The 23,941-nt window shown below is 41.2% G+C and overlaps 1 protein-coding gene across 4 annotated transcripts in view; it reads right to left on the bottom strand.

Moving 5' to 3' along the window:
- Positions 1-483: 483 nt before the first annotated feature.
- Positions 484-23,941, bottom strand: part of LCP1 (lymphocyte cytosolic protein 1) — a 78,493-nt gene continuing 55,035 nt past the window's right edge. For all 4 annotated transcript variants that reach the window (XM_008516936.2, XM_070578853.1, XM_070578854.1 and 1 more), the window contains exons 11-18: positions 22,166-22,261; positions 20,210-20,405; positions 18,017-18,095; positions 17,306-17,420; positions 16,021-16,154; positions 8,244-8,367; positions 5,399-5,523; positions 484-2,305 (exon numbers count right to left, since the gene is read on the bottom strand). In XM_008516936.2, coding sequence (XP_008515158.2) covers positions 2,173-2,305; positions 5,399-5,523; positions 8,244-8,367; positions 16,021-16,154; positions 17,306-17,420; positions 18,017-18,095; positions 20,210-20,405; positions 22,166-22,261 — 1,002 coding nt within the window. In that variant the 3' untranslated portion in view covers positions 484-2,172. The remainder of the gene's footprint in view (positions 2,306-5,398; positions 5,524-8,243; positions 8,368-16,020; positions 16,155-17,305; positions 17,421-18,016; positions 18,096-20,209; positions 20,406-22,165; positions 22,262-23,941) is intronic.

Genomic DNA, 23,941 nt, shown 5'->3' with positions numbered 1-23,941 from the left:
CTGCCCTGCCCCTGCCGAGCCCCCCGCCAGCCAAAGTGAGGCCCAGCCAGGCTAGAGAGGAGACCCCCAGGTACTGCCAGCCCAAAAGACTTCCTCTCAATCACTTGAGAAGCCGTTTTGCACCAATCCCCAAATCTGGCTTTTGTTCTGTGTTCAATGTGTTTCTGAGAATTTGTGTCCCTAATTCTAGCTTCCTCTCTGTCTAACTCACTCCAACTTACTCTTCTGTTTTCAGCTAAAATATGTCCACCCAGACTGTTTCCTCTGTCATAAGCTCCAGTCTCACCACGCCCTTATTAATCACTTATCGCACCTGTCAGTTTACTTGTTTAGCGTCTGTCTTTCCCGATCAGCTGAGCGGATTGCCGGGCTCATTTATAGGCATACTGCCAGTGCCTAGCACACATTGGCGCTCAATGCATGTTGGCTGAATGAATTAAGAAGTTATAGTAGACTCTTATAAAACCTTCAAAAGACATCCGCTACAGGGAACATTTTATTTGGAGAGAAGTTGAGCATTATTTTATCTTCACTTTCCATTAAGGCAGTAACATTCTTCCTGGAGACAGATGGGGGAGAATCATCTGAGGCTACATTAAGTGCAGATTAAGACAAAGCCAACCACTTTGCATTCAGATGCAGCAGAAATACAGGTTATGGGCTGGGAGAAGGCACACATTGGCTTCCTGAGCCCACTGCCAAGCGACAGATCCAGGGCGATACATTTCAATTGCTTTGAAAAATGGCTAATTTCGTTACATATCACCCCTAAAGAAGATTGCTCATCGACAAGTCCTTCAGCGCGATGGAGAGAGTCTAGTGTTGGTTTACAATGCTCTGTTGCTTTTTGGCCTTTGGTAGGTTTTCACGGAAATCATATAACCTGTTAGGGCTGCTCAATTTCACACTGTTCCTCTGGTTTTGTTTGGGAATTCTTGAATTATCCAGTAAATTAGCTCTGCATAAAGCAACTCAGCCAGTTCTTATCCAGCTTGACACTTGGTAAGTAAGTGTGTATGTGAGTTTGGGGGATGGGATAGGGGTGAGGTGGGGATGCTGTTCATTGGCACATATTGCCCCCTGGGAGCTTGCGGGTGGCAAAAGCTTCCACAGTACCAAAACAGTAATCATTGAAAATATGGCCTGGCAGCAATCAGATACACTAAGGTCTAAGAGCAGAAGCAAGCAGAGGATTGTTCCCCCTCACCAGATATTTAGCCATACCACAATAACTAGATCCAACATGCAGGGCTAAATACATGGAGAGGGAGCGCCAAAGCATCGTTTTGCTATGGCTCCATGCTGCCCCCTAGTGGTCAACTCCTCAATTACACCCACTTTGGATCTCACCTTCCGCCAAGAGTTAAGACTATTTAAGACACAGCATTCAAGATGTTAGATCTGGTCTGAGCCCAAATCCTAGGGTTAAAGACAGAGGGCTTCCTAATGGCTGGAAGAAAACAAAAACTGATGACATTCGAGATCCTAGTTTTGAGGAAAGGCTCTGATGATGAGTCTTACTTCTGCCGGTTACCAGAAACTCTGGGACCCCGACAGCCTGACCAATTTGTCAGATGATCTAAATGGCCCAGAGATGAGGATGGGCAGCAGGGGCGGGCCATCGAGAAGGCATTGTTCTGAGAGGCTGGAGAGCAAAGCCACAGGGAGATGGAGTGGAGGAGAAGGGGGACAGAAAGAAAGGGTTGTAGCAGATCAAACGTTGGCCTCCAGAAACAGGCTTTGGGACTGGTTCGATGTTTCCCCCCTCCCAGTCCTCACCTTGAACAAAAAGGCAGCCAAATTAAGCTGGTTTGAAAGATTACGTTAAAATTAATAACACCGCAGCTTTTATACTTGACTAATGGCAAAAGCAGGAAAGGTGCCTGGAAAATAGGTTCTTTTTTTCTCTAGATTTTCAAAGCAATAAATTCAATGATAAAAAAATATTTGTAAGAGATTGGGTCTTTTGCAAAGAATTAAGCACTTTTTGTTAAATACAGAAGAGGCTACTTGGCTGAACAAATATACACTTTTTGGAATCTTGTATAATGTCACCAAGTTGAAAACTCTGGAACGGCTTGAACCGTCCCCGCGCTTCTTGGGAGCATCCAGGAACAGCCAGGAACAAGCAGCCAGGAACGAGCATGCGCCTCCAGCCCCGCCCCACAGGCCTTACACCCTCTTCATGCCTTTCCCCATGAGGCAAGCAAACACCGTCATGACCATTTTGGGGTTCACTTCCACCAGGTCTTCTGGAAGGGCATACACTCTTGCTCCAATTTTTCGGGCCATAGAGATGGCATACCTAAAAGTGAAAGGAGGGGAAGAATGAGGAGAATCTGAGCAACAAAGTATGAAGGGGACCCCTCAGGACCATAGTTATAGTCATTCTATCTACTATAATCTATATACCATACAGAGCTCACTCCGGGCATGGTTGGAACCAGTCATTGGCATCCTCCCACTTTTGTGGGCAAACCTTGGCTCAACAAAGCTCCTGACTCCATCATACTTGCTGCCTAGCTTCCTGAAAATTATCAAATTTATTATTTATCCTTAGAGATCTTCCCAGTTCCTGCCACTTTTCTCGTTTTAATTTTTTTTGCTGAGGAAGATTCATCTTGAGCTAACATCTGTTGCCAATCTTCCTCTATTTTGTATGTGAGCCATTGTCACAACATGGCTACTTGTAGACAAGTGGCATAGATCCACACCTGGGAACTGAACTCAGGCCACCAAAGTGGAACGCGCCGAACTTAACCACTAGGCCACTGTGGCTGGCCCTCCTGCCACTTTTGATGCCTACACCATGAGTATTCTCTTGGGCTATATTTACTAGAAAAAGTGAAAGAACTGAGCAAGAATGTGCACTAGGAAAAGTTTACAGACTACATTTCAACTGCAGAAACATTTTTACAAGGAAGAAAAGAAGGAAGATGTATCTGTAACACCTTGACCTCACACATCAATTCCTTTATTCCTTGTTCCAGTTCAACCTTTGCCCACATAGACATATAGTTATTTATGTTACTATAGCACTAGAATAGCCAGAGTTTTATATTACACTTTTTTCATATAAGATTATCATAGCTGTACCAGAACGTTGTTTCTTTGTTGATAGCTATGTGAAGATAATTTTGATTAGTTGTTATCTATTTTCAAATAAGCCCATGCTACTACCTGTCAGTTCTTTTATCCACCTCGTTTATGATCTAGTAACCTCCTACAGTGGCAACTCAGAGACTCTCCTTCTGCTCAAGGCCCCATGCCTCTCTCTGCACTCCTAAAATAACTTTACCTTTACTTTATTGATCAAACTAAATTAACAGCATCTGGCAAGAGTAGTCCCCATGCCTTCTTCTTGTCCGTCTCTCAATCACTTCCTCTATATTAATTACTAATGAAACAAAATTTATTTTTCCATTATAAAATGTAGAGAGAAAATCATTGAAAAATTAGAAAAGAGAGCTTCAAAAAATCATGCACAACTTGCGACCACATCATAACTGCTTTTAGCATTGTGGGTAATTCCCTTTACCCATTTTTCTAAGTAATTTTGCATCTTGCCCTTACAGGATGGTGTTCAGGAACCTGGGCTCTAAACTCAGACTGAATCTCAGCTGAACCATTTAACAATTATAAAACCTTAGGCAAGTTTCTTAAAGGTAATCACATCCCTCTTGGACATCTGGGATCAAGACCTTTTCAAGGTCTTTTATTTTTTTTAAATTTCTGGGTCCTGATACATGTTTCCTCCCCTCTCCCTGGCGTATTCTTCCTGTCTCCGTCACCTGTCTGGCTCCCTCTTACCCGTCCTCTCCATCCATCTCAGCTGAGATGCTATCTGCCCTGTAGAGCTGCAGTTCCCTTCCTGTCCCCTCCAGAGCACCCTGTCCTCCCCCTTCCATACCACCCCTCCCACTCTTTTGTAATGGCCATTTAGTTATTTATCTTCTCTGCATTAGATTGTGCTAAACATCACCATACCAGGAACACAGGTCCCCACTTTCCCAAACTGAGAACAGAGGGCAGGGCACCATGGCATTATATGTGTAATAAGCCTGCTGGACACCAGTCCCCTGTTAGCTCTGGACCTGTGTCATGGGTTGAATTGTGTCTCCCCCAAGAGATATGTGGAAGGTCTATCCCCTAGTACCTCAGATTGTGACCTTATTTGGAAATAGGGTTGTTTAAGATGTAATTAGTTAAGATGAGGTCATGCTGGAGTAGAGTAGGGCACTACTCCAGTCTGACCAGTGTCCTTAGAAGAGGAGAAGAGACACAGACACACACACAGAGGGAAGATAACCATGTGAAGTCCAGACACACAGTAGAGAAGGCCACTAGAAGATGGGGTCAGAGATTAGAGTGATGCATCTCTAAGCCAAGGATTGCTGTCACTTTTTTCTTTTTTTTTTTTGGTGAGGAAGATTGGCCTTGAGCTAACATTTGTTTCCAATCCTCCTCTTTTTTTTGCTTGAGGAATATTGTCCCTGAGCTAACATCTGTGCCAATCTTCCTCTACTTTGTATGTGGGACACCACCACAGCATGGCTTGATAAGCAGTGTGCAGGCATGCACCTGAGATCTAAACCTACAAACGCTGGGCCACTGAAGTAGAGCATAAAAACTTCCCCACTCTGCCACTGGGCCAGCCCCAAATTTCCGTTATTTTAAGTCACCGTGTTTGTGGTATTTTCTCATGATGGCCCTAGGAAAGTAATACCACCTGCTCTGAGAAAGGGTTCTCTCTAGAGTAGAGGTCAGCAAACTTTCCATAAAGGACCAGAGAGGAAATATTTTAGACTTTGCAGGCTTTGTCACAACTACTCAACTCTGCCATTGTGGCAGGGAAGCAGCTATAGAAAATATATAAATAAATGGGCATGGCTGTGTTCCAATAAAACTTCACTCATAAAGGCAAACAACAGGCCAAATTTGGCTCATGGACTGTAGTCTGCCGACCCTCATTCTATCTGGTAAAGCAAATGGCAGCTGCTCTCAGGCTGGTGAAGGCTCTGGTCTTGAACCCCACCCCTGCCCATTCCTATCCATGGATATTCACAAATAGGCTGTTTGGGCCTGCCATGTATAAACTTTATTTAGGAAGTCTCCGATAGATTATGACTAGGAAATTGGTTTTGTGAAACTATAGGTTTGCTTATTAATTGGAGGAATGTTCTTGCTGTTTTTTGTCTTGCTCCCTCTAACACTAGGAGCCTTAAACTGCTATTACACAATATCTAAAATAATGATGATGGGGCACAATAAGTCACGAGAAGAAAAAGCATCAACAGTGAAACTAAAGTGCTTGCACAAAGGCACGAGCAATTGAGTTGAGAGCTCTCCGGTTGCCAGTTGGGTCCCGCCCTCCCTGACCTCAAGTTTATTTACGTACTTTGCATTGTTGAGTTTCTCTTCGTCGTCCAGGTTTCCTGTCTTCAGAAGGTCATAGTTAATGGAACCTGGTTGAATGGCATCGATGAGATCCAGAACAGGCAGGCTTGTACTGATCTTCGGGTCCTGCACAGAGACAAAGGGTGGGCTTTATCAATATGCCCCTAAGTTACTTCTATTTCGCTTAAGAGAAGTGGGTGCTTTCTTCCTCTTAAATAAGAAATATAAACAGCATGTTCTGGGAAGTGCCACGGTGTTGCACATGGTGTTTTAAATCAACTGTAGTTTCTTTAGGGGTATCAGTAACTTCCTGGTGGCTCACTAAGCAGAGGAAATCCATTGTCTGCCAACAGGCGGGGAGTCATTCACAAATGGTGAATGGAAGGAAGTTAGGACAACTGGAGAAAAGCAGAGAGGTTGAAATATATGTTTAATTTAACCCCTGGTTATTAGTAGATGAAGCGATGATTTGAAAAATAAACCATGAGGAAGGAAAGGCTACAGATACTAGGAAAATCCTGTTTCATTTGGGGGGACATCCCAGAGGTGACAGGCAGGGAGAGTGATGAGGGCTCAGCTGGACAGGAGCCTCAGTAGATGCTCTTTTCTTGGACACCTCACGGGAGAAAAGAGTCATTAGGTCCAGGGAGACAGTGATGGCAACTATGTGATTAAATGCAATGACGGTCACTAATATTTGTTGGTGTCTCACAGTTTGCTCAGCGCTTATTAATAGGTTATCTCACTTGTGGCCACAGCCCAAGGCGTAGGCATCTAATCTTAGTTTACAGGGAGTCGAGGAAGTTTCCGAGGTGGAGTGACTTGCTGCTCAGTGGTGGGGCCGGGATTTGAACTCAGGTATTCTGGGCTCTTTCTTTGGCATTTGTGAACATTTGGATGGCCACACTTAGAGCTGTGAATGCTCCTAAGGTGTGAGCACATAAAACTCTGCTCCGTCTGTCCTCCTCGCTCCTGGGGACCTGTGAGCGCAGACGTGCAGAGGCAACTGCGTGTCACTGTCCAAGCAAGTCAAGTCCAAACACCTCATATTTTGAGAATCCAACTGGAATTAATTCTAAGCAAAGAAGCAAGACACAAGACCCCTGCAAGAGGCTAGGTCCCTAGCAGTGGTCCTCTGTTTATGTAGAATAATATTTTAAAAAATACAATGGGTCCATTTTTATTTAGTCCTGGGTAATATAAGAACTATCATAAAATTAAAATCAATATATACAACCATAATCTAATTTCTGCCATTATCTCAAGCTTCTATCACCACAGCATTTTTTGGTGAAGAGCCACAAGGGAAGAAAAATGGAGAGATTTGGGTTTCGCCTTCTTTCCTACTTTCTGCCCACAATATCGTGGAGGTGCTGACAGGCAGAGAAAGGGCCAGCAACAGGCAGCCTTCATCGATGAAGAGGGGACAAGGAATATTTCCACAGTGGTTATTCAAGGGTGGGTTGTGTTCATGTTTTTTTTAAAGGGTTTCACTTAAAAGCAATGTGGGGCCAATTTGACATTTTCCTCTTGTGTTCCTTTTTACCTAATCAATTCTGTAATGACTTAGTGAGAAGACAGGAGAAAATTAGCCTAGAAGATCACAAGGAACAAAAGAAATGTCAAACATTCCCAAGAGTGAGGCCCCACAAGAACACTCCAGAAGCTGCCGGGAATGTTATGGGCTGCCGTGGCGGCTGTTTTACACAGAGATCACCCCTGGGCTATCTCACCCATCACTTCACAGCAATGGTTATGTGACCTGTAGATGCCCTCTGCTCTATAACCTCACCTGGCAGGTAAAAGGCGCTTTCCCCTCACCGGCAATCACTGGCTACAATCTCAGGAGTTACCTGAGCTCCAGTTTCCTCACCTATAAAATGAGGAAAACAGCCAAGTTCACAGTGTCTGTGAAGATGGAATGAGACCTTACAAACAGGGAGCCCCTGGTACTTGGAGCGGATTCCATATTGGAGCACCCCTCGCCTCTGCTCCTCTCCACTGCCTCTCCAATCCCCTTCTGGAAGAGCTTGCTGAGATCTGTCACCAGCCTCAGCTCAGCTCTCCTCCTGAATGGTAAGCTGGAGGGGGACAGCAGTGGCCGTTATCTTGACGAGCTCACAGGGAGTGGGCACTCCTGATACAGCTCAACCCACAGATACCTTCTGCCCTTTCTGGTGGGGAGAGATTTTAATTTTTTTTCTTGATTTTGAAGCAAAGGATTGATATCATGACGAACGGCTTCACCGACCCTGTTAATACAACTCTGAAGGGGCCCCTCCCCGGAATCTTGACCTTTAAACCAGAAAAATGTAGTTAAGATGGCACAGATATTATAATAGGGATCAAGTGCGCAGGTCCCTTGAGGAAGGATCCAGCTAATGTATGAAACACGCGGCAAGAAATTTAATAAAAGATAATGCTGTTATTAATAAAAATGGGATTTGGATACGAGTACACAACTTCTTTTTCTCAAAAAACATCCCATGGGAGATGTTTTAGCATTTTTGATTTCACCGTTACTATGCTCGCCACGTGAATCATGGAACTCTGCACGTTTGAAAAATATTATCACATTTTATGTTATTTTGAAAGAACAATGCCTAAAATGATGTGTTAAAAGTGATGGGTTTTTAAAAAATTACTTATTATGAGAAAAAGTGACAAGAAATTTGTCAATGAATTGGCCTATGAACATCAAAACAATAATGGGTCATTTGAGCAAAATAAAAATTGGAGGGGGAGCCTTAGACACCTCACACTGAAGGTCACTATACAGAAGAGTGAAAACAACAAAGATAAGCATAGAGTTCAGGTGGCCATGAGCAGTAGATTAAGAATTTTACCTTGAAACTAGAGATGGATGAACTTTTCTCCGCTTCTTTCAATGTTTGATTCACCCAGTTGACAATAATGTCATCATTGACCTTCTGTCCACCTCCAATTTCTTCCAGAATATTCAGCGTGTACCTGCACAAAATCAAGAATGATTTCTGGAAAAAAGTTGCTAAAGTATTGAATATCACAGAGAGTAGCTGGGTAGAAATGTTCTTTTCTTTCTAGTTATGTCACAGAAGATAGGCTGGACACCATTGCATTTGCTGGCAAAAAAAACCCCTAGAAGAACATCAGTTCCTTTAAGGAGAACTTAAAATGTAAGTTTATGTTTGTTAGACTAAGACGCAGAGCAAACCCCTCTTTCTAAGCACTGTCATTGCTCTGGGGAGGAAGAGAAAGCAGAAGGACAAGAAAAGGAAGCGAAAGATTCGAACCAGTGATGCTTTTCTTAAAGGAACCATAAAAACCAAGGAACAACTCAATGTTAGAAAAGCCCAAGTAGCCCCACTAACAAAGGAAAAACAGAGAAGAGCTTCCTTCTTATATCACAGAAGTAGAAATACTAGAAATACACCAACCAAAGTTAATCTTTAGCCTGAGGGAAAGGATTCCCTTAAATACACACTGCTATGAGTAGTACTGGGTTTGTCTGGGAAACGTTTATTAAGAAGATGCTTCAAGTTCTTAAAATTCCACGGAGCAGAGAAGACCCACCATGCCCTAAGGCTACTCCCTCTGAAGGGAGAAATATACAGAAGAAAGCCAAGCCTTTGGGCAGGTTTGCTGGCCTCAAGGTTCAGGCCTGCAGGAGGGGATCAAATTGCCCATGAAAGACCTTCAGGGCTAGGATTTCAGGGTGCGCTGGTCAAACAGAAACTCAAGTATCCTGCGTTTGTGTCTGGACGGGCGCGCCTAAATGAGGTCACCCTCCATCTGGTGCCCAGGATTTCGCTTACAGAATCCATTGAGTGTCCTCCTCCAGTTACTGCTTCTTTGGAAAACACAATTCTCCCATGATTTCCCACACGGTTTTCAAGTTTAATTCCTGAAATAGGAGCGATGCTCTGTTTCCGCTAAGCTAAAGCACCTTTCCATCCTTGCAGATGGGAAGAAAATGGCCTCTGCAACTTTGCTTTCAAAAAAAAAGGACCATGTTTACCAATTTGGCATCGAAGTCCTCTCAATTACACCTTCCCAAACTCCCTCAAATCCACAGCTTTCTCTTCATTCTGCCGCTCCTCCCCACAGAATTACCTTTCTAAAGTACAGTTCTGGTCACATCATTTAAAGTGACTGTCCATGGGCCGAAGACTCCTCAGAACGGTGCCTCACAATTTGGCCCTAGCATCCATTTTCAGCGCATCTCTGATTTCCTCCTTCCCTCCCATCTTCCTGGCCTTATCCCCATGCCCCTCACAGACACACACACACGCACACCATCAGCAGCTCCCTGATCACACCACGCATCCTCCTGTCTCCTGCCTCCATGACCCAGCTATGCTCTGCCTGGGACGTCCTTCCTCTCTAGTGAACTTCTAGTCTGAACAATTCCCAGCTCAAGCATCATTTTTCCAACCCACACAGTGTATTAATCATTCTTTGTTACACTTGCTTCCAATCTGTTCGCCAGAACTTTTGATGGAGTTGATATGCAGGTCTCTGTCTGCCCTCCATGTGCCCTCAGACAGAGTTCCTGTATCCTGTTCATCACAGTGATGTCAGGGGTTAGCAGAGTGCCTAGAACATATTGGGCTTGTAGTAAATGAAAGAACAGCATGGTGGGTGAAATAAATAGAATGACTTTCTCCTAGGGAGCAAGGAGAAAGTCAAGATGAGAAATGCTTAGTCTGGGCCCAGAGATGGGGCAAAAACGCTAAGAATAATGAGTATAAATGCAATAAGTCCCAGGTAGATTTTCAAAATATTCCTAGTCTGGGAAAAGGCCCTAGTTTTGATCTGTTCATAAAGATGATGTTTTACGGCAGACTGGCTCCTTGTTTCCTGATAGTTAGCATATGTATTAAGTTTCTAGCATTTATCGTAACATTTAAGAATTTCTGCCCAGTGAACTCATTAAGGAATGGTGGGTTAGTGCTTGCTTCATCAGGTCACGTCTATATTTAAGCCGGTGAAACCAAGTGAGTTTATCCTGGGACCAAATTCTCATTTCCCTTTGTTGGGAGTCCCAGACTGCTTAGCTGACACTCTCAAGAAGACAGAGGCGTGGCTTCGACCCACTTCCTACATGAGGGAAGGAAATGGTAGAGACAAGAAGCTCACCTTTGTACAAAAGTCTACCCATGAAAATACAAAAAGCCACTATGGAAAAGGGAAACTTAGACACAGAAAACCGTGGGCGAGGCTGACTGCATTCAGCGGTCTGGCCAGCACTAAGTCGTCCTTCTGCCACCTCAAGGGAGATGCGGAGGTTTAACCGCAATCAGATGCCTGCCTGCAGGTACAATGGTAAAAACAAACGGAAGAAAAGATAGAATGAGGTTGGAGCCTCAACTCTAGGCACTAAACGTAGATTCAAAATTTAAAACAAAAGTCCATTGGCCTGTGACTACCTGGGATTTTCCGTTTGAGGTACTCACTCCATATCATCAAACATATTTTGGGGCAACTGTGCTATTATTAACTGGAACCCTCTGGACAAGATCCACCAACACGGGGCTTGCCTGCTGCACTGCGCGGAAAAGCCCTCTGTCGAAAGGAAATGGCATCACGAGCCCAGCGTTAGCCAGCGCCTCCTCCCACAAGAGGATTGATGAGGTGTGTGTGTGCAGCAGGAGAAGGGATGTGATATTACTTGCTTGCTTTCCTGCCTTCCAACACTTGTTTTATTTATTTAACATTTGACCCAGAGGGACAAATCTTGGTGTTTTGTTTTTCAAGGACCCATTCCAAACTCACTGTCCACAGCCTGTTGGATTTTGAAAGAATTCCCTCTTTTGCCCACCTCAGACTCTTTGTTCATTTGCTGGAGTCAGACTATCAGTGCTGGCTGTCGGCAGCCTACCTGCTTTGGGCTTTTGTCTCTAAATTTATCCACATGCTATCCGCCGGCTTTCCAATCTGGGAACGATTTCCAGGCTACTGCCGGCGAAAGGGAGGTTTAAGTACACATCTTTCATTTGTTCTTAGGGGGAAAAATGACATGCCATTTGCTGTCCAGATAAATGACCAAATTAGCACATCTGTGCCATCCAATGAAATAAATTCCAGCTAGAACTGGCTCTAAATTTAATAGATCTGTTAATGCGCAGCACACAGAGAAAAAAATCCCTTCTGGCAGTATTTACATAATTATCAATCATTTCATCTCCTTCAATAGTAATATATTTCTCTGTCCACTTTCTTATATGCTTAATTCTTGTATAGTAAACACTCATGAGAAAAATTACTTCTTAACCAGGTGGAGACAGCAGCAGCCGACTAGGCCTTATCATATACATACCAGCTATAAAGTATGATATTGGGCCACACTTTTATAAAACTTCCACAACAAAGATCATATTACAAGGTGATTTTCAGATATGATGAAATTCAAAATAGAATAGAGGTGGCCTGAGGTTTTTTTTTTTCCATCATTCAAACAGAAAATATCAAAGATTATTTCATATTCAAACTCAGAAGTCAATTTAACTTTTGCAACTAAAAAGACTTTTGCTTTGGTTTTTAAAGCAATCAGTACCAGAGCCAGTCTGTTAAAAATGAAAAACTCATGTGATAGACAATAGAGAATAATTCACAAATAGTTTTTGAAAATACACTGGTGAGATGGCCCTTGGAACGTTCAGTGATGTTCTAGATACACGCAGTAAAGCAGACATAGCATTGAAGCTTCTTTACTTCTGGAATTTCCTGTGCTACAGGACCCTTATGACATCTGCCTTCAGTCTTCAAGGAGACCCCACTTTAGAAATAGCTAGTAGATCACTAAATTTGATAAAGGAAATGTGAATCAGGGAGTGAAATCTATTATGATCAATTCTGATTATCCTACATCACCTGCAAACATTGACAGTGACAAATAAAAATGGCAAGCAATAGGATATATTGGAGTATACGAGGAAGCCATTTGGTGTAAACCTAATTCGGCCTAACTTTGTTTTTTCCAAAAGGGCCTGACTGGCCATTGAGCACGCATTGTATATCTGCTTAGACATTTCCTACGGCCAGAACAAAGACCCTTGAGATAAAGGTGCAACTTCCCCCAACATTGGCATTTCCTGAGGGATAAGCATCTTTCCTTAGGCTAGGAATTGATCACTGCAGCTCACCTGTGACCACCCAGCTGGAGACAACAGACTGCCATCCTGCTGTGTTCACTGAGACAGAAGACCTACCTGCTATTTCCATCAATCGCTGTGCCGACAGAGCAGTCTCGTGACTATTGTAAAAGGGACATTTCAATCATATGTGAAACATCCTCTTTGAGGGTATATAACCACCATGTATACCCCCACTTCTTTGGAGTGCTCTGTTCCTTTGTGGAAAGACTCTCCCGGGTTATAATCCTCAGATTTAAGCTCAGAATAAACTCACCCAAATTTTCATTTATAGATTGGGTATGGATTATTTTCGTCAACAACACAATTATTTCAAGGACCATTATGAATATTAGGATCTACAGACAGTGGCCTGGGAATAAAGCTGAAGTGCCCAGGGACACCACAAACCTTGTCTTTGCCATGACCTTGTAGGATGTAATGTAATGTGGCATATGGTTTCTGGAGCTTCCTTCAGATAGAAAAAGGAATTAAGTGACACTAACATACATTCTAATTAAGGGATGTAAGATTTCTGCCTGGTCAGAGCTATCAGTGTAGAAGGAAAGAGAGAAGAATTTAAAAGTAAACTCTTTTATACTTATAGATTTGCTATCTAAAATTCTTCCCAGGCTCATGCTTTTGTACCAAAAATTGTTTATTTCTCTTACAATTTATTTTCTGTTTGTTTATGATATTATACTCTACTATTATTTAAATAATATCACCACATAGCTCTTGCATTAATCAAGTTTATATTCAGCTACAAAAGGGATCTAAAGTTCTCCCTTAAAGAACTAGTGGGGGGCGGGGGGGGGAGCTGGCCTGGTGGCAAAGTGGTTAAATTGGCAAGCTCCACTCCGGTGGCGTGGGGTTTACTGGTTTGGATCTCGGGTGTGGATATATGCACCACTTATCAAGCCATGCTGTGGCAGGTGCCCCACATATAAAATAGAGGAAGATTGGCACAGATGTTAGCTCAGGGCCAATCTTCCTCAGCAAAAAGAAGAGGATTGGCAGCAGTTAGCTCATGGATAATCTTCCTAAACAAAAAACAAACAAACAAACAAAAAACTAGCAGGAAATTCTGCTTCTGGGCATGGTGGAGTAACAGGGATTAGATTTACTCTTCTGCCTCTGTTTATACCTAAAACACAATGAAACAGACAGGAAACAACACTGTTCAGACATTGGACAACAAGAAGCACACCACAGCAGTACCTGGGAGAAGGGAAAGACATGTGGTGAGCTCTAAGATTGTCTCAGCTTATTGCACGGAGAGTCTCCAGGCTGCAGTGTGGGGAGAGAGCCCAAATAGAGCATGGCAGTTTCCCTGGGTTGAAGGGACAGGGTTGAGAACTCAAAGAAGCCAAGGTGCCTAGAATTTGTGGGATGGAATAACAGAGAGGAAAGAACTGTCTGGGAGGACAGAGTCATCCAGAAAGGAAGCTCCAGAGGTTTTCAGAGGGTTTGCCTCAAATCTTTAGCTGAGTACTGCTCAGTGCTTGCATGTGAGGAAACTTTCAGAGGCTGGGAAAAGAACATAGAAATGGACAAGGCAAACAATTCTTGGAGCTCACACATGGCTGGAAATAATTTGGTTTCCACCAGTTGGAGTGAAAAAAATAGGATACATGGAGTACCAAGTAAAGTACTCAGAAGAGATTGTCCCAGGACTAACAGACAAAATTAGGTCAAGACCAATTAAGCTTTTAAGTAAGCCTCAAAAGGATCAAATTATGTTTAAGTAACTTAACTGCATCCCAGAACAAAATTCAAGAATATTTAAAGGAATGCAGAAATATCCAGCACAGAGTAAAGTAGAATTCACAATGTCTCATATACAATAAAAAAAATAAGCAGACATGCAAAGAAGCAGGAAAATATGACCCATAATAAGGATAAAAATCAATTAATAGAAACAGAACTAGAAATAACAGTTACTGTAATTATATTCCATATGTTCAAGAAGTTAGAGGAGAGAGATATAGGAGATTCCAAAAAGACACAAATTAAATTTCTATACATGAAAACTATAATGTCTGAGATAAAAAATATAGACACTGGATGGGATTAAGGGAGACTAGACATTTCAGAAGAAGAGAGGAGTGAATTTTAAGAGAAAGCAATAGAAATTATCCCAAATGAAACATATAGAGGAAAAAATAAAACATAAAGGAAAAAAATGAAGATCAATGAGGATCAATGAACTCTGGGACAACTTCAGATGACCAAATATATGTGTACCTGGAGTCCTCAAAACACTGGGGTGGGTGGGTACAGGAGACATACTTGAAGAAATAAAGGCCAAAATTTTTCCAAATTTGATGAAAATTATAAACGCAGAGATTCAAGAAGTTCAATAAACCTTGAGTATGAGAAACACCAATGCACATCATAATCAAATTGATTAAAACAAGTGATAAAGTAAAATCTTTTTTTTTTTAAAGATTGGCACCTGAGCTAACAACATCTGTTGCCAATCCTTTCCTCTTCTTCTTCTTCTTCTCCCCAAAGAACACTGGTACATAGTTGTACATTATAGCTGTAAGTGCCTCTGGTTGTGCTATGTGGGACGCTGCCTCAGCGTGGCCTGATGAGTGGCACCACGTCCGCGCCTGGGATCTGAACCAGCGAAACCCTGGGCTGCCAAAGCAGAGCGCAGGAACTTAACCACTCAGCCAGGGCCAGCCCCTAATAAAGTAAAATCTTCAAAGAAGACAGAGGAAAAAAGATACATTACACACAGAGGAAAAAGATAAGAATGACAACAGATTTATCACTGGAAACAATGTAAGCAGAAGACAGTGAACACTATCTTTAAGTAATAGAAGACAAAACTATCAACCTAGAATGCTACACTCAGAGAAAGTATCTTTCTGATATTGAAGATGAAATAAAGTTTTTCAGACATGTAGAAACTGAAATAATTCCTTGCCAGCAGATCTGCACTATTAGAAATATTTCAAGTAGAGGGCAAATGATATCAGATGGAAATCTGGATCTACACCATGGAAAGAAGAGCTCCAGAAATGGCAAATATGTGGGTAATATATAGCATATTTTTCCCTTATTTTGAAAATCCCTTTACAAGATCATTGAATATTATTAACACAAATCAGTTAAAAATTAAAAGATGGAAAAAGATTTTCCAGGTTAAAATTAATCAAGAGGAAGCTGGAGTGGTTATATTAATATCAGAAAAAGCAGATTTCAGAGAAAATATTACCAGGCATAAAAAGGGTCACTCCATAATGAAAAAGGGGGGATTAATTAAGAGGACAACAATCTAAAATAATCATGAACCTAATAACAGCTTCAAAGTACCTGTAATAAAACTGATAGAAGTGAAAGGAAGAAAATAGGACAATAACAAAACACTCCTTCGGTTTTAAGTTTAGCTTAAAATATAGTCTCACTGGTTCAAATCACATCCTGAAAATTTGCTAGTATTTTTCTAGGTAAATAATACATTCCATAAAAAGCCATTCCCAGGGGTTGCATGCGTTACCTTCTCATTAGCTGCCAGATCAAGGCCAATGTCAGGGTGCGGTTCCCTTCATTGAGATCTTGTCCAGCAATGCCAACCAGGGAAAACTTAGCTTGATTCTTCCCCAATTCCACTGCGTAGTTACAGTTCTCAAGCTGTTAAGGAGCAAGAACACAAACAACCTAATGTTATCATCTCTATGGTGATAAATACTAGATAAAATAAGATAAGAAAAATAGAGACACAAAATGAAATAAATACGGTCAGACTGAATGATCTGTGAAGACTCGCCTGGTTCTGCAATCCTAGGATTCTAAATGAGTCAAAGAATTTTCCATCTATTTTTTTTTTTTTTTTGAGGAAGAGTAGCCCTGAGCTGACATCTGCTGCCAATCCTCCTCTTTTTGCTAAGGAAGACTGGCACTGAGCTAACATCCATGCCCATCTTCCTCTACTTTATATGTGGGACGCCTGCTACAGCATTGCTTGCCAAGCAGTGCCATGTCCGCACCTGGGATCCAAACCAGCGAAACCTGGGCTGCTGAAGTGGAACATGCGCACTTAACCGCTGTGCCACCCTGCCAACCCCAGAATTTTCCATCTTTTCTTAAATAGAACCCCTCACATCCACCAAAAAATATCCATAGCGTACTCTGAGTGTAAAACCAAAATGAATTCATTATTATGAACATTTTCATGGTGCTATCACACTACACAGAGAGCCATGCTCAGTTAGCTGTCCATATATTCCTAAAGTAGCTGAATTCACAGAGGCTGACATGGGAAATCTGGATTCTCCATTCTATGTGCACATAGTGGACTGACAACGGGGGCAGGTATTCCCTGGTTAAACGTGGATCGTTAAGAGTCAGAGAGATGAGAAAGGTTTGCGCCAACCCCATTGCTGTTTTTACAAAACAATGTGTTCCCCTGGTGTTGACAGTAGAAAAACTATTTGTTCAAGTCAAACTGTCAGTACAAAGCTCCAATTCTTTAGAAAATTAGAATGAGGATCCTGCTGGGAGAACAGCAACCGTGTAGCTCTGCTTGTTCTAATTATCTTAATGAGAATTTTTACATCATAATGTTTAAAGACATGCAACATGGAATTATAAATGAGTAATCAGCTGAAATAATGGACTCACTTTAATAAAACCATTCAGGTTTCAGATTGCCGCACTATAATTTAATCCCTGGGTAAACATTACTTATCTAAGTGCGGCCTCCTGATAACGTATTCACAGGGTGCTCCTGCAGGCTGATGACTTCACCTGCCTATCTGGATGCCAGAAGAGGCATGGTTTACCTTCTTCATGTTGCCCCCCAGCTTGGGGTATGGTGGTTTGTTTACTCTGTTCCAATCAACAGGGACTTTAATCTTTTCGTAGAGCTGGAAGATGACCAGGGCATCTGATAAATCGCTGAACAAAAGCAAACACAAAAGAATTCTCAGAGAGCCAGCAACGACTAAGGGCCTGCGGCGGGCCAGGCACCTGCTCATATACTAGCTCAAGGAACACGCACAACAATCTGGCAAAATTGGTATCAGTATCTCCGTCTTTAGAGGTAATGAAACTCTGACTCAGAGAAACTGAGGGAATTTACTCAAGGTTCCTCCACGTATGACTACCGGTGCCCCTTCAGCCAAAACACACCGCCCCCCAGGAAAAGAAATACAGCTCTAATAAATGGCATAGGAGACAAGCACAAACTGACCATTTCTTGTTTCGCCTGTCTGTGAGCAGATCACAGGCTGACAACTTGCAGTACATCTTATTTTTCAGTAACCTTTTGCTGAGGTTATGATTTTGTACTAAACACACAGCAAGACTGGTATATGGGAGAGTTTTTCCTTTGAACACCCAGCATATGAATCTCAATTTGGCCCTTTTCTCCTTCTCATTAAGGTACACACATTTTGTGAAAAGAATTGCATACCATAGTGATATTGGAAATCTTGGGGATCTTTCAAGGTCTGAGTGTCTCACATTAAGGGAGAGTCCCCAGATATTCTTACCTGTACAAATGATTGACTCGTGGGTTAACGCCCAAGGAGTTCATCCAGTTCCTAAACGTCCGCTCTTCTCTTGTCTCACCTAAATTAAGGAAGGCCAGTTATCTTTCAGGCGCCTCGAAGATATGCCTTTTTTATGATCAAAGCTTAACTAAAGAGGCTGTAATAAAAACTGAAGGTAAAATGATAAAAATAAATTAAATAAACCCTAATGGATTTGGATGAGGGTTGCTATCCTGTGTTAATTTTTTTTCCAATTCAATTCAACAAGTATTTCTATAGTATCTAACAGTAATGTGCAAAATCCTGTGTGGGGAAACTGTTCAGAGCTGGCCCTCAAAGGCATACATTCTTTCTGGAAAAACAAGACTTTTAGGCCTCAAAGAGAGGTCACGTAAGCTAGAGGGCTAACATACGAGGCAGACGTATTTGCTGTTTGAGTTGAGACGGGAGAGAATAGGATGGGCTCAATTTGGAGGGAGTGGAATTTCAGCTTCACTTGATAAATTAATATTAATAAAAGTAAAATCTGGACAGTAAAAAGGAAAGAGGAGAGGATTTGGAGGGATAGTAGAGGGATGGCAGTAGAAGATAGCATAAATAGGAACACAAAGAAAGTGAGAGGCTGGGTTTGTGTGAAAACATTAGCAACTGGTTTTCCAGGGATCTGTGTTGTACAGCACACAGAGATAAGACTCTGTCTAATGGCTGGAACCAGAATTGGGGATGTTTGAACGTCAGGTAGCAGACCTTGGATGATAAATTAGACAATGTCAGTCATTACAGATTCTTTTTTTTTATTACTATAATAAATTCTTGAGCAAGGCAGAGATATAACGAAAGCAGTACAGTGATGTGCCTGGCAGCGGTGTGCAGAATTACTGGAAGGCAATATGCATTTAAATTAAACATGCAGAGTAGATAGTGTTTGACATGAGCACACGGGCACATTCAAGTGCTTGACGAATGGAGGGATAGGCCCCTAAGACCTACTGAAATAGTTGGTGTATGATTTAATAAGAGTCCAGAAGAGCAGGAAGGAAAAATACCAATCTAAAAGCCATTCTGCAGGAAGAATTATTAGTATTTGCTGGTTCAATAGATTTAGGAATGAAGGAAAGGAAGATATCAAAGTGCAAGCCAGGGTCTTAGTTTTGGTGACTGAAGAGAAAAAAAAGTGGTATGATTAATGGAAATGGAGTATTTCTAAAGGAGAATGGATGGGATGGGGGGAGGGGCAGTAGAGCAGAAAGACTGTGAGGGGAAGAGAAATGATCAATTCTGTTTTGTATATGCTGAATTTCAAGTGAGAGTAAAGGACCCGGAGGGAATGTTCTAGAGGCAGCTGGAAATGGGTGATTAGAAGACTTGATATATATATTTGGTAGTCAACAAAATGTATGGATCCCTGACCACGATTTATCAAATGATACGGATGCAGCAGTGTTGGAACACAGATTGATTTTTGTATTTCCAGCGAGAGTAAAGCATTGCAGAAGAGGATCAATCAATACTTTAAATCTGGATTTCCTCGCTTTGAGGATATTCATTTAATATTAATTTTGTCTTGATTTTTCCATCTTAATATTGGGACTAATTCATGAAAAAAAAAAAGTAAACATCTCTGTCACTTTCACCTGTTAGAACCTGACTCAAGCTATATGCTTTTTGTCCAATCTTAGGGCATTAACTCCCAAAACACAGCTGTCAGGGATTCTGTCTCAAAATATGATTGTGTGCTCCCCATAATCCAAATCAAAGAAAGAAAACAAAAACCTCAGAAAGCACATCTCAGCATAAGCTAAATATCATTTCTAGATGATGAGTAGCTGCAGTTTCTTGCCTCTAGGAATTAACACAGTCCATTAAGTACATAAATTAAGTTTTGGGAACTCAGGATTTATTTCATCTGATAATTAAATGCATTATCTTCCCTATAACATTTAATTCTGATAATGGATGAAGCCTGTGTATAATAGATGTGATGTAATGGTATTTGATTATTCCTGCTTGGCTGTAATTGACTTGATTAATCTGTTTATTCTCTTTGTTACGTATCAGAGAATTGACGACCTGTTTGCACATCTTTGGCAACGTGTGAGGGGTTTATATTTGCTTAGGAGGTACTTTTGAACTGCCCTTTCATTAAAATGGTGAATGCTTTTCCAAACTCCTAAGCAACTGGTTTCCAGTTACCTTCAAGAGCCCCCCAGTCGATGTCCTGGTTCTCCGGTTTGTGCAGGGCAGGATATCTGTTAAACAGGTTGGCAATGAAAGCCAAGTTCAACTTGGGGTTCCCTCGGACAACATCCGTGGCTGTGACAAACTGCCGGCAGCCCAGCCTCTCCGCCTGCTGCAACATGCACTCTGCCCTCTGGAGGTCATCCTTCTCCTGCAACCAAATAGGATGTCTCAAGGCGGGGTCAAGGCTCTCCATGACCAAGTAGACATTATTAAATGAAAACGAAATGGGAATCTTACCGAAACCCTTAGTGTTAAACCTCAGATAGACATTGAATAATAAAACATTATTACTTATATTCGCCTGAACCAAAATCGAAAAGTCACAAGTAAAAGGAATCTCAGAAGGAATCGAGTCCTCTCATCTCCCTACAGAACCATTTCAGATGAATGGCTGGTTGCCCTGTGTTCAAAGAGATTCAGTAGAATCTACAATCTTAACATGTAAGTTGATCTTAATTATCTTCAAGCATTAAACTTCCTTTTTATTATTTTCTTGCATAGACTTCATGAGATTTTGTCTACCAAAATTTTTATTTATTAAGTCATAAATTATATTCCTACTTTCAGTTCATCCAAGATATTTACACTTGTCAATAAAAACATCTGATTAGCCTACCACTGTGCCCACACTGAGTTGGTGTACTTGCAACTCAGACAAATTAAATGTGATAGTTAAGCTACATAGTATGTTTGATAAATATATAATATCAGTTTGGTTTTTGCAGATGTCAGATTAAGAACCATTCACTTAACATATTAAAAATCTATTCCAATAGTCCTAGAGACTCTCCAGTCATTTGTAAACAGACTCTCATTAGAAGATCAGTTTCCTTGAAATATGGTCCACTATCCTTAAAGCTCTTAATTTGTCTCTGAAACCACCAGTTTTCAGAAAACAGAACTTTACACTGGAATTATTTCTTAATATGGTGCTTTACTAGATAACACTATACATTACACATTTGGTGAGCTGCACTGCTCATTCAGGAATGACTTAACTTTAGTATTAACTCACTGGATTTAACTCTAATCATATTAAATGAGGCACAAAAATGGGTAAGGTGATTTCTCAAGATCAAGATTAAAGTGGTGGCAAAACTGAGTTTTAACACTCAGACCCATGTTGGGCCCACTGTTTTGAAGAGCCCTCAAACAAGATGTTTCTAAGAACTCACACATCTCGCCCAGTCCTTTTCTCCCATTACCCTCAACGGTGTAGAGAGGTGGGGTTGCGGCTGGGTGAATTTGGGTGCCATCCTGGGTTTAAATCCTTGCTATGCCATGTACTGGCTCTGTGGTCATGAGATGATTAGTAGCTTCTCTGATCTTCCGTTTTCTCAACTATCAAACAGTTATTAACACTGACCTTAGTGATGTTTGCAAGGATTAGAGGCAGTGTACGCCACGTGCCTAGCACAGTCCCTGCCGAATGGGAGGAACTCAGCAAGTGGAGTGTAGTCTTATTACCACTAGAGGAAAAGGACCCCAGCCTTGGATCAAAAATCTTCCATTAATCTTTCACATGATCTTGGACATATTAATCAACCCTTCTGAGTCTCAGTTTTTTCACCACTAAAGTGAGAATTTATTTATTTGTATAACCATCCCATCTATTATCAGAGATAAGATCCAGATACCTAAAAATGAAATAACAATAGTTCTGGGTGTTGTAGAGCCTGTTAAATGATGGTACATACACAGCAGTGCCCTGTATGGTGTACGGCATTTAATTAGTATTAGTTTCTTTCTTTCCTTAATGTTTATGTCCAGATTCAATTTTCCATGATTATTATCCAAAACTGTAAACAGTTTTTAACAGTTCTAACTGGGCTTTAAGTAAAGATGTCCACGCATGGAACCCCAGAGTCAGGGTCATGCAGGACAATGGAACTGCCAATGTGGCCTTACCCTTAATCCTGACATGTCAATGACAACAGCAGGAATACCTTCTTCATCTCCTTTTGGAGCCACCTGTTCAAGCAGGTGGTAATAAGCTTTCGAATCCTGTGAGAAATTAAGAAATAGTTTCAAAACAACACAGCTAATTATATACTTAGCAAGACAATAATTTCCCCAAAGCAAACATATTTCATTTCTTATTTGACTATCATTCAAGGATTCAACTTAATTAACAAAGCTGGAAACATTCACTAATTTGAATTTTCTATTTGTCAGTTTATATATTATATTTATCTTTTTTTTTTAAAGGAGTATAACAATAAAAATATAGGACATACATAAAAGGCAACCCAAAGAAGAAAACACTATTTTGTTGTCCTTAGAGGAGGGAAAATAATTTATTAACATGTATTAAATTGTATACAGGAAAATATATATACCTTTATATTGGTGTAGAAGTCAGTCAGCTAAGGTTTCATAAAAAAAAAGTGACAGAAAAAGGAAGCAGAAGTTTAAAGCAGAGTTTAAAAATACATTTAAATGGACAATCAACAAAAGAAAAAGAGTTCAAAGACAGAAGGTTGAAGCATTAACAGTCTTTATGTAAAGGGAGAGATATTAAGATGACAAGCACATTTAATGTTTATCGAGAAGCTAAATGGTTAAACTTAGTTATAGCAGATTGGAAACATTGAATTCTTAGATTTTCTTAGATCCTGGAAATATGCTTATTGACAAAAAGAATTCTCAGAATCATAGTCTTAAAATTATAAATGTATTCTCATTCAATAAAAGCATACAGATTTTCAGATAATTTATTTAAACCACTTAAAGAGATCTTAATTTCTCTTAAACACTGAAAAATCAACTGTTGCTCTGTTTTGTCTTGTTTTTTAACTGAGTAGGGACTGAGGACAGCAGAGGTGTGCTAACCACCTGTGACATTAGAAAGATGGCAGGAGACAAGGCCAGCCACTGATGTTGCACCTGGGGAAACTGATTTTCATCTCTTTTCTTTCTACCCTCCCCCTCTCTTACTTTTCACTGTAGCTATTTTGAAGTCAGTGAAAGTTCCATGCAGGTGTTAGGCACAAATAAAATTTGCCTACCACGGGTTACATCTGTTTAGCTTTGCTAAGAGTCACCTCATTTCACCTGCGCCTGAGGAACGTGTCTCACTCACTCTCGGACGGGCATTCTCCCCACCCTTGCTGACTTTGTGTGATTTAAGGGCATCTCCCAAAGTTGCTGGATGCTCAGACATACACGTCACAGCTCTGACCTTAGCGGGATGCAGGTGCTCCCTGAGAACAGGCACAACCACTGTGTAAGTGCCCAGCTGGCCACTTCCTATCTCATACAGAGACTTCCCAAGTCCCAAAGGGGTATCATTCTAAAGAACACAACCTTTTAGTGATGGGAAATCAGGTAAATTTATGGCTCAGATCAAGCAGCCTAATTTTGGCTGAAAAGCTTGAAAGTTTTGGCTGAAACAATTGCGGAGCTTAACTGTTGCGCAAAAAGGTAGATAATGCTGTCCAGCTCCCGATAAATCTCAGTTTGGTTGGTGGTGCCGGAAGACTGTTAATAACCAATGAGAGTAGTGTAATTAGAAAAATGAACTTGGTATTATTAGCTTAGGTCCTAACAGGGGACTTTCCATCTAGAAGCTTCACTCTAACTGGCACCGTGCCTGGCAGACCCTGAGTTCTAAAAGCCATCGGGTCCACAGCAGGGAGAAGCTGTCACTCAAAGAATTATAAGCTTGGGTTGACTCTCGGTGAG

The sequence above is a fragment of the Equus przewalskii genome, chromosome 16, assembly GCF_037783145.1.
Source record: "Equus przewalskii isolate Varuska chromosome 16, EquPr2, whole genome shotgun sequence".
Lineage (NCBI taxonomy): Eukaryota > Metazoa > Chordata > Mammalia > Perissodactyla > Equidae > Equus > Equus przewalskii.
This window is presented reverse-complemented; position numbering and strand designations above follow the sequence as displayed.